Source organism: Epargyreus clarus, unplaced genomic scaffold (genome assembly GCF_041222505.1).
Source record: "Epargyreus clarus isolate Ecla_fem2 unplaced genomic scaffold, WU_Ecla_fem_2.2 ptg000032l, whole genome shotgun sequence".
Taxonomy (NCBI): Eukaryota; Metazoa; Arthropoda; class Insecta; order Lepidoptera; family Hesperiidae; genus Epargyreus; species Epargyreus clarus.
In genome coordinates this window covers 3,237,665-3,249,865 of record NW_027332237.1, presented here as the reverse complement: position 1 = coordinate 3,249,865, position 12,201 = coordinate 3,237,665, and the positions used below count along the sequence as shown (strand labels likewise).

General features: G+C 35.9%; 1 protein-coding gene across 1 annotated transcript; it reads left to right on the top strand.

Annotated features, from left to right (window-relative positions):
* Positions 1–431: 431 nt before the first annotated feature.
* LOC140755168 (odorant receptor 67c-like) lies at positions 432–10,806 on the top strand. The gene is made up of 7 exons (XM_073090378.1): positions 432–1,038; positions 1,549–1,726; positions 4,833–4,929; positions 6,617–6,721; positions 7,520–7,608; positions 9,341–9,407; positions 10,715–10,806. Exons 1-7 carry the CDS (start codon positions 432–434, stop codon positions 10,766–10,768), a joined length of 1,197 nt encoding a protein of 398 aa, XP_072946479.1. The 3' UTR covers positions 10,769–10,806.
* Positions 10,807–12,201: the final 1,395 nt, after the last annotated feature.

Below are 12,201 nucleotides of genomic sequence, written 5' to 3'. Positions count from 1 at the left end.
CACTTAGTTTATCATTCCTTTTGAGACACTTAATAAACATACACAAGGAACAAAATAGAGTGCTAAAAGATATATATTTTTTTAATAATCATTTCTTGAAAGTACAATTTACCATTTTTTTCGAATACAATTTATTTGACATGAGAAATACAATACATATAATGTAGGTACTGATAGTTTGAAAAGTGTGGTATTTAAACGAAGCATTCCACTTTGTCTGTAGGGTAGCAACGATAGTTAGCATTCTTACCCTATCTGAGGTTTGTATCTGATGTCGAATAGATGACATATGTAAGGAGTCTGTTTGGTGACTTAGTCTATGTTAAGAACATTGTAATTACTTTAATTTCGAAGGACGCCAAAAAAATTGTCACAATATTTTCTAGTTTCGGGACTCTGCTACGTATAGAATTTAGTTCCGACTCCTTAAAATGAAACTCAAAAACGGTTTAAGCTTCGAAAATTCGATAAAACTTCCAAAAATCTCCCTGGAATTTGCTGGAATCGATATTTACCCAAGGCAAAATAATCCAGGAGTTATAGGTTTTATCCGTACATGGCTGTTCTATTTCAACTTAATCTGGTTGTATCCAGATGTGATTGGCGAGGTGTACCGGGTGATCGACGGCTTCCAGTCAGGGAAGACCTTCGACGAGTTGAGCATGAGCGCGCCCTGTGCTGCCATCTGTATGTTGAGCACAGCGAAGACTTTCCCACTATATTTCAACAGAGATGCTCTCCAAAAAGTTGTCGAAAAACTAACAATACTGCATCCAGATCAAGAAAGCATCAAGGAAGACGTGAAAAGACGAATCCTTGAAGAAGCAGCTAAAATTTTAAAAAAGATTATCTTCATATTTTTCAACCTATTTGCCGCTGTGGGGATTACGTTTTGTATTTCGCCGTGTGTGGCCATGATGTACAATTACTATACCACGGGTACAACCGACTTCATGTTCCCGTTTCGTATTAAGTATTTCTTTGACCCAAACACGTCTGTCAGATGGCCGTTCGTATATTTACATCAGTTTTGGTCGAGTTAGTATAATTTTATAATATACAAGTAACAAACATAAATACAATTCGCCTGATGATAAGTGCTCATGAATTTCAACCTCAGATAAAGTTAAAATTCTACTTGAGGTCGACCACAGATGTGTTGCCACGGATGCGTTAAATGTCTCGAGGAAGTTGGAACGCTTCGAATAAGTAAGTCTTACCACATTCAAATCCAGAACACAGCAGCACTTAACACTTTTATTATATGTATATCAGTAAAAGGTGTAGCAGTGGTGCCTGAGACCAAATATTATAAAACATAAAACTTGACTATTTAAAAAGACAACCATTAAACCAACCCTCAAAATTATGTTCAAATTAGTGAAGCCGTTTGGGCTGCAGGGCATGTTGAAGAACGAGAGATTTGTCAATACGAAAGATCAATCATATGTGCAAAAGTATACAATATGGCCAGAAAATATTACCCTCCGCAATCTTGAACAAAGGAAATCGACTAGTAATCTTATAAATTAATTGTTTCTTCCACAGCGATTATCGTGATCATGAACATCTTCGGTTCAGACACCCTCCTCTACGCATTCTGCACGTACCTTCGAATGCATTTCCGTTTGCTGTGCCATCGGTATGAAGACATTGTATCAGAAAGTATGACCGAGACAAGAGAAAACTTCATCGAAGCTGTGAAATTACACCAAGAATTGATTCGGTAAGTAAGGATAATTTAAGATATATTAAGATTCGAAAATCCTATCGTGATTCGACTGTATTGGCGCCTCTTTCACATCTGTATCTGTCTGTGTTATTAGACAATTTTAAGTTCTACTGTGTTGAAGGGCGTTGTAAGGAGAGACAAATTCATCTGAGACGATCGAACTTAGTGCCCGTCAAAATAGCAACACATCTTCAGAAATCTTTAAAGATCACTAAAGCCTATCGTGTTGGCACCTATTTCAACTCAGTATCTAATAACATATGTAAAGCGCTGCGCTGCTGTAGTTTAAAAACCTTTAACAGCAATTGCATCGCATCTGTGGTCGATCTCAGGGTTAATTACAGATGTCCATGACAGTAGCACAAAAAGTATTTACTTGATATTACTGTCTTTCACGTTTATCGTAGAATTTATTTCAATTTTAATTTTTATGTCAACATGATCGCTTAATTAAAAGACATAAAAGCAAGACTGATTGACAAACAAAGGAACTTTATTAAAGAAACATTTTTCTGGATAAATATTAATTGCAATTAGTTTGTTATTCCCTTTGAGAAACTGTCATTTCCCTAACGAAGGCATTGAAAACTACTATATAAGTTTCTGTTTTATAGAATTCCTTCAGAACCATTACTGTTTTAGTTATCACAAAGATTACTTCTCTTACTTGAAGTCTTGAAGAACCAATTACCAGTTTTGTGTTGAATTTCAGATTATTCGAAATAATAAACAATGAAAGAAACTAAAACAGATTTTGAAAGTTCGTTACGTTACTCTAAAGTCTCTCTTCAATTATCAGGCGTAGACATATCTCCGAAAAAAGTGAACCGAGGTTTCGTGAACTTCATAAAACCTTGGGTCTTCTACTTCAATCTAATCTGGCTGTACCCAGACGTCGTTGGAGAGTTCTATTGGACCTACCTTGGATTCCAGATGGGAAAAAGTTTTGTGGAATTATCTATAGGTGTCCCCTGTGCGATTATTGTTCTTGTGTCCACTGCAAAGATTGTGCCGCTTTACTTGAATTTAGACAAGCTTTTAAATGTCATTGATAAATTCAGAGAAATCCATCCAACAGTTGTAGAAGAAGCTGAAGATATCGAAAGTGAAATAGTAAAGAAAGCCGCGAAGTTTCTGAATAAATTCGTAGTGTTCATGTTCTACGCTTATGGGGCACTTATGGTCCAGTTTACGACTAGTCCGTTGTTTTCTATGTTATACGATTATTGTAGTACTGGCACTACTGAATTGAAGTATCCGTTTCCTATCACATATTTCTTCATCGATTCATTTGTTGTTTCAAGATTTCCGTTCATATATGGTCAACAAGTTTGGGCATGTTAGTATGTCTGATATTTTTATATTATTTTAGTTTTAATACGAAATAATCAAAATTTAATCAAAATCTCAATTTCAAAGAACGCAAATTGTCTCGCATTTATTTTGTTAATACAGGATTAGTGGGTTTTAAAATTTCAAAAAGTTACATAAATTAAACAACTATTTAAATAGTGTTGATTTTTTAACCTTTGACAATAGACCTAACGATATTACATTTTTTGAAAAGTGTCCAAAGTATTACATAACAAGTGCTCAGTATCATTATTGATATCGGACAAGTGTTGTTTAGCCAAACGATGGTTCTGACGACAACCCTTTTTGTTTAATAAAATACAATTAATTTGTTTAAGAATATCGATTTTTTAAATTTAAATAGAGTAGACTATCTACGTAGTTTACTTGTGAAACTGATTGATTCATCAGTTACTTTTGAAAGTGTTTTACGTACAAAAGTCACTTTAACGATTATTAGCACTTCATCATCATCAACCCATTCGCTCGGGTCTCCACTCAGAAGGATTAGACTATAGTCCACCGCGCTGGCCAAGTGCGTATTGGTAGACTTCATACACCTTTGAAATTTTTTTTTTATAAATCTCTCAGGTATGCAGGTTTCCTCACGATGTTTTCCTTCACCGTTTAAGCAAGTGATCATTAATTTCTAATACGCACATTATTTTTGAAAATCAGAGATGCCTGGGATTTGAACCTCGGACCCCTCGATCGAGAGGTGAAGTTTCTTAACTACTAGGCTATCACTGCTACATGCTTATTACTAATTAGCACTTACGTCATTATAACTACTGGTGCTATATTATTTTTAAACATTTCTAATCCTGAATCTTCTTCTTCGTGCCTTTAGGCGCCAGTTTCTTTGTGATAATCTTTATTTACACTTATAATAAAACTAAGGTTTATATTATAGCCTTCATCGCTTGTTTCAACATGCATGGCCCGGATATCTTGTTCTATACGTTGTGCACTCACCTTCAAATGCACTTCCGTTTGTTGTGCCACCGATTTGAAAATGTTGTATCTGAAACTATCATGGAAGAGACGAGAGCCAACTTCAGAAAAGCAATCGTGAGGCACCAGGAGTTGATCGAGTTAGTATTTTTTATAATATAGTTTTTTTTTAAAGGAGTATCAGATGAGCATGCAGTCCCCCTGATGGTAAGTGGCTACTGCCGCCCATGTACATATGTAATCAACCCCAGATAGGATTGGATATTCCTACCTGAGGTCGGTCACAGATGCGCCGCTACTCCTGAGGACTAAGCTGGAACGCCTCAGAAAAATATGTCTCCCTTACCACACCCTTTAAAACGGAACACAGCAGCGCCTAACACTGCTGTTATTAGGCAGAAATAGGTGTAGCGCTGGTGCCGCCGGAGTCGAACCACAAAGGGTTCTGATTGGTCCACTGATTCTATACGCGGGGGACGGAGCGTTAGAGTAGTGCGGGCGGGTGGGTATGGTGCAGTTCGGAAGCAGTTTGGAAGCAGTTGACAGGACTGCAATTGAACTGCAATCGGACTGCGCGTTTGAATTGCAGTTCTATTGCAGTCGTGTCAATTCAAACTGCACCTGAACTGCAATTTGCGGTCGGTCTGTCTAGAGCCATAGGGATCTACCACTTTTAAATTTAGTAATCTTTCTTTTAATGGTCAAAGCAAGTGGTGCGATGGTAAACGGCCGTGATATCTGTGGTGTGCTGGTCTTTGAAGTAAATAAAGTAACATATTATCTTATGTTTCAGGTTGGTTAATCAAATAGAAATGCTGTATACCAAGTCAAATTTATGGAACATCCTTTCGAGCTCTTTGCTGATTTGTCTTAGCGGTTTCAATATCACGGTAAATTATTATCTACACTAATATTATAAAGAGGAAATCTTTGTTTGTTTGTATGATTTGATTTGTTGTAATGAACAGGCTCAAAAACTAAAGATTTTAAAAATTCTTTCACCATTTGAAAGCTACATTATCTACGAGTAATGACAATATTTTATATGAAATATATTTGATAAATAGATTTTGAGGCGGTACAAAGTTTGCCGGGTCAGCTAGTATATTATATAAAAGTCTTAGACCTCTAATAGTCTTGTTACTTTTGAAACAAACAGTATTTCGCCTATACATGAACATGTAGAATTTGTTATGCACTATACATAGATTAGTAAAGATACTTCGCCGCCTTGAAATTGAATAAAGCCAAAAACAGCTTATTATAGTAAGTTCGTTTTTTGAATTCTTGACAAATAAAAACATTTTTTGAGAAAATTTACGAATAAATAACTAATACTGCGTAATTTAATAAAAAATAAATAATTATTACAAATATTTTAGGGGCATTTTAGCACGGAAACGTGGCAAAACTTTTTTACGCAACTATTTCAATTCTCAAAACTGGGTACATTTTCTTGTTAGGAGTGAGTAATCTTACTAATCTATGGCACTATATTGCTTTATTTATAGAACTGAAAACTGAAGTAGCAAAAAGGCGTGCCGTCTACCAGATGGTAAATGGCTGCTCGTGGATATGTGTAATCATAACACACATTATCTAGGCTTTTTATCCTTATACTTAGTACAGGAGTTCTATCTGTCGATTTTTTTTTTTTTTTTTATAATATAAGAGTAGCAGACGAGCATGCAGTCCACCTGATGGTAAGTGGCTACTGCCGCCCATGGACATCTGTAATCAAACCCAGATAGGATTAGATATTCCTACCTGAGGTCGGCCACAGATGCGCCGCTACCCCTGAGGACTAAGCTGGAACGCCTCGGAAAAGTCTGTCTCCCTTTGTCTCCCTGATTACAGATGCATTGCCAGCCCAGAGAATTAAGATAGTCACCTCATATGTAAGACATTCGACATCTGACCCTTCTACTGAAACGCCTAAATATTTCACGCTAGAATTAGGTGCGACTTTGGTACCTCCCGAAGCAAATAATTCTACTTCTAGCCCCTTCAATAAATAAGTATGGCGGTAGAGACACAATCAATTATATTTTCACCAGCTGACCCGGCAAACGTTGTGTTGCCGTATAAATGAGAAAATGTTAAGGGTGAACAACCGTTATTACTTAGGGATATGTAAAATAGATAGTAGCCGATTCTCAGACCTACTGAATATGCATATAAAATTTGGTAAAAATCGGTAAAGCCGTTTCGCAGGAGTACGGTAACTAACATTGTGACACGAGAATTTTATATATAAGATACCTATGTCGTGGATATCGATATCGTTGTTTAATAAGATTGCTAATTTTATTATCTTAGTGCCTGTACCTTTTATTTCAAAATAGTGCGCCATGCGGACAGAGTCGTATTCGAGAATGAGGGTAGTTTACCGTGAGACACGGACCCGGTTACATCTCCAATGCGAAACTGTCGGTTTACCTAATTAACACTTACTTGACCGACTGACTATAACTTATTTTATTGTTACTGAATTACTGACTGAGGTGTCCCTTTGATGTCCTAATCGTGTTTTCTCCGACATATATTATATTATTTCACCCATTTTAACTTTAACAGTTCATCGACGACAAGGTGGTTGTTCTCTCCTTCGCGACGTTCTTAATCTTGAGCCTCTCGCAAATATTTCTGCTGTGCTTCTTCGGGGATATATTGTCCACATCTGTAAGTAAACTGGCTAAATATGTGCCATAACAGTTCCCTACTAGGTCTATCATGATTGTCCCTGTAGTTCCGGGACCAGAATAGGGCTACGGTGTCCTGCTTGTCGTAAGCGACTAAAAGGGCTTCTGGGGTTGCGGACGGCAAGAGTGGGAGCTCAAACCGTCCAGCAAGCGACCCCGGGGAGGACAGCTGTTTGTGTGGTTGCATACCGTTGCATTCACCAGATGATGTGAGAGGAGCGTAAATTGCTTTGCTCCCCCAGGCCAGTGCCCAATAGAGGCATCGCGTTTGGAGGACTCCGGTTGTGTTCCGTCGGAAAACCTGGAGTTCTCCACCAAACTCCATGAACGCCATTTTAATGCGGTAAAAATCCTTTGGAAAACTGTCTTTCCTTCCCATAAATTTGTCTTTGAACACATATAGTAAAGATAGCATATAAGCATGAATTTTACCAGATATAAAAAATAAATAAGTAAATATATGATCATTACCAACAAAGAATTACGATAATCAACTGCAAGTCTAAGCTTAGATCGACCAAAATAGATATTACCAAAAACAGATTTAGAACATCTCTATCCTAATATTATAAAGAGGAAAACTTTGATTGTTCGTTTGATTGTAATGAATAGGCTCAAAAACTACTGGACCGATTTTAAAAATTCTTTCACCATTCGGAAGATACATTATCCACGAGTAACATTGGCTATATTTTGATATATAGATTTTGAGGCGGTACAAAGTTTGCCGGGTCAGCTAGTCAGATATCAAGTTAAAGATATAAGTATTTGTTTTCAGAGTAATGAGGTATACCAAGCTGTGTATAACTGCAAGTGGTACGAAACTGATCAGAGCTTCAAGAGGAGTGTGTTGATTGTGATGATCAGGTTTGTATCTGAGAATTTCTTAATAATCTTTACTTTAAATATTTCGATTCTTACCATTACTACCAAGATGTAGATACCAGCTTTAATGAAAAAGAACCGCTACTTAATAGGTCTAGTTAAAAAAACAAGGTAATTCCTAGAATTACAGCAGATTAACTTATTTTTCATTTAAATTATGCCATCATCATCAACCCATTATTTTCCCACTGCTGGGCACGGGTGTCCTCTCAAAATGAGAAGGATTAGGCCATAGTCCACCGCGCTGGCCAAGTGCGTATTGGTAGACTTCACATACATTTGAGATATAAGTAAATTAAATTTACTTGCACAATTAAAAATAAATTCGTTTATAACTTCTTTTCTCTTAACATATACGGTACTTTTAGTCAAATTAATACGAATTGATAATAATTTAAAAAATATTTTTTTTTCTGAAACAGAAAGTTATTAATATCTAGTCTGTCACTCGCATTAAAGCATACCGCATGTGTTAAAATTCTTCTAGCAATCTGTACCCTTACCATGAGTTTTTACGTTTCGACAAATATGACTGTTTTGGTATTTGTTTACGTATTTGCCCATACAAATTCCAATCAGCGCCCCTAGCGGATCGTGAACTAGAAAATTGCATGGGCCAATACGTAAACAAATACCAAAACAGTGAAATTTGTCGAAACGTAAACACTCCTGGTAAGGGTACAGGGCTGTTAGGGTTCAGAACAATGATATATACAAACTATGCTGGACAAACATTACCCTCTGCAGTCAAGTAAAGATGTAATAGAATTCTGAGGATGATACGTGATAGGACTCTGACTTCCTCTGGAATTTTACCCGCTTGCATATAAGAGGAGCCTTTGAGGCCTGTAATACGCTTTCTACACTCACAGCCCCACACTAGGATTCCCTGTATCGTGGGTGCTATGGACACACACAGAGACATATACACAAACACCCAGACCCAGAAACAGAAATCTAAATTCATCATTTAAAAATCTGTTTCGCCGGGGATCGAACCCGGGACCCTCTGCGCGTCAGACCGGCATGGTGACCGCTCCGCCACGCGGGTCGTCGAAATAGTAAATAGCCCCTGGATTACATTTTAATGTTAATTGCAAATAATTGTAATTCTTAATAATTCTTTGTCATGATAACTAGCAAAGTTAATATAATAATAATAATTTAATAACTGGTAATGAATTATAATAGGTACCAACATAGCTTATAAGTAATTGTTATTAACACATATTATATGGGTCTTAAGTTGCCTGAAATAAAGGAATTTTATTTTATTCATTAAACAAAATCAAATAAAATAGCATAGAGAACTCTAGAGAATAGAACTTTCTAGAGTTCTTCCCCAAAATTATCTGCAGTTTCTATGCATATCATATTAATGTTTATGTAAATACAAGTTTATTTTTTAAGCCATATTCATATTATAATACATACATTAGTAAAGATACTTCGCCGCCTTGAAATTGAATGAAGCCACAAACGGCTTATTAGTAAGTTCTTTTTTGAATTCTTGACAAATAAAAACATTTTTAAATAACTAATACTGCGTAATTTGCATAGTAAATAAATAATTATTTCAAATATTTTAGGGACATTTTAGCACGGAGACGTCGCAAAACTTTTTTACGCAACTTCAATTCTCAAAACTGGGTACATTTTCTTGTTAGGAGTGAGTAATCTTTACTAATCTATGTTATATTATGTCACCTTACAGAGCCCAGACCCCGTGCAAACTGACCGCGATGAACTTCGTGGACCTCAATTTGCCCGCATTCACTACTGTGAGTATGAGACTATTTTTAGACGTGATTCAAACGTTACAAAGCAGTAACAATGTATCATTTGCATCTTTTATCTGAGTATGATATGTGGAACAATATACGCTTTAGGGGCCGTTCAAGTATTACGTAACGCAATTTTTGAAGATTTTTGACCCCCCCTCCCCCCCTTGTAACGCACCGTAACGTTTTTCTATACCCCCCCCCCCCCCTAACGTTACGTAACACTCAAGTGTCAATTTTTACCCTAAACTCGCTAAAAAGTTATGTTATAGTTTTTATCCTTGGGATACTTTTACTTACATATTTACTTTATAATACTAAGAAATAAAACAAGAGATTTTTAATCCGAATAAGAGTAAAAACTAATAAAACATCAACTCGAGTTTTAATTCCCTATTTTTTTATTAAAAAAAATGTTACGTAACGTGTATTACGGAAGACCCCCTCCCACCCCTGTAACGCATCGTAACGTTTTACAAGACCCCCCCTCCCCCCCAAATTGCGTTACGTAATACTTGAACGACCCCTTAGTTATTGTGCAATAGATTACAGTAGTTCTTTGAAAAAGAAACATATTATTCCGACATACTTTTCCGAGGCGTTCCAGCTTAGTCCTCAGGTGTAGCGGCGCATCTGTGGCCGATCTCAGGTAGGAATATCTAATCCTATCTGGGGTTGATTACAGATGTCCATGGACGGCAGTAGCCACTTACCATCAGGTGGACTACATGCTCGTCTGCTACTACTATATTATAAAAAAATCTACATTTCAAAGAATTAATCGACATTACTAGAATTTATTGTGAATCAGCGCAATATAATATTAATATCCATATTGCATTTGAATGAAGCAATATGGTGTCAACTGGACGTTTAATTGTCAACCAAAGTGCTGCTGCTTCCACCGAGTGTTAGATCGGGCAATATGAATTTATAAACCATATTAACGTTACCGCCTCAAAATCTATTTATCAAATATATTTCATATAGAACATAGCCTATGTTACTCGTAGATAATGTAGCTTTCGAATGGTGAAAGAATTTTTAAAATCGGTCTAGTAGTTTTTGTGCCTATTCATTACAATCAAACAAACAAAGTTTTCCTCTTTATAATATTAGTGTAGACTATTAACCTTTATTTTTATAGCTATAGTTGCGGCAATATAGCCATATCCATATTGAATTTGTATGTGATAGTTTAATGGTTAATGATGATGTAATATTATTGATAAGGCAATAATATGATTAGGTTTTGAACGTAATTTATTCATATTCGTTTTTTAAATTGATAATATATTTGTTTTCAGATTTTAAGCAGATCGTGGTCCTACTTCGCTCTCTTAAAAACAATGTTTGATTAATTCACACAAATGCAATAAAGCACTGTTCAAACTAAAGCTTATTACGCATTATAAAGGATTTAAAAGGATCGCTTCTGAATAATATTAATTTTACTTAATGTTTTGAGTGATTATAAAGTCCTTCATTGCTTAGTAATATTGATATATTTTTTTTTAATTTATGATGTTTATTTACATGGAGTTATAGGATTTTAGCATTTTCATTAATTTGAACAGTTCCTTATATTATTGTAGCTATTGTAATCATGCAAATATAGCACCGTCTTTGTATGTAGTAATTTACCTTGAAACACCTTACTGATTTAAATTAAACAAATTATACAAAAACATAACTTTCACTTACTTTTAATAAAATGAAGCAATAAACTGTTTTCTGTTTTTATTTGTGTATTTAAGTCTGAATAAAAACCTACTTAAATTCCTCGCCATTATTCATAGCTGCCCTACTACTGCGAACAGGTCTCATAATAAAGGGTTTTAGGCTGCAATAACCTATAGCGATCTTCGGTCGCGTTCCGATCCTTTAGTAGAATAAGATAAAAACGTAGTAACTGACAATTTGTAAGTGCAAGCCTATACAAAAATAAATATTACATTTTATACAACAAACACATACACATACATACATACACACAAAAATACATATTATATTTTAATATGTGTTCCATTACTTCTCAGGTTACTACTCATTTAGCGCTCACGAACATTTGTAATCAAACACCGACAGTTTTATGTATTGCCTAAAATCGACGAAGGTATTGCTAAATGTCACTGGCGGACTTAAGAGCGAGGCGGTAGGAGCGGTCCGCCCCGGGCCTTTGGTCCTGGCCTCCAAATGTCCCTTGTAGACATTTGTAAAAGCTTGTAAAGATCAACTTCTTAGACTAAGGGCCTCATTGACCATTTCCGCCCCACGCCTCGGACGAGCTTAGCCTGGAGATGGCGATCTGAGATCGATTAATAGAAGAATCGATTTTTTTACCAAAAAATTCGTTTATTTTAATCGATCCCGAGTAATGGATCGATTCAGTGAATCGATATTTCATACCAGAAAATCGAAATTACATTTTTTTCAAAATTGATTAAACAAATTATCAAATGTGTATTTTTTTTGCTGACGGATACCTATTTCAGTGATTGTTTGGTCCTGATGACCTTTTTTCCCTACCCTACCCCTATGACTAACTTGGCCTACTCGATTAAGCATCTCGCCTCTTCACGAATAAGTAGGAAAAATAAATATCTAAACCAACACAATACATTCTTCAAGTTACTCAAATTGTTTAAAAAATATATCACGTAGGCACGTGAGAAAGAATTCCACAGCTTCCGGCGTTACAACTTTTTATTATCCTTTTAATATTCACACACGAAACTCTATTGAGTGCATTGAATTGGCAAAGCTAAGGCTGGTGACCCACTAGAGCGATGCT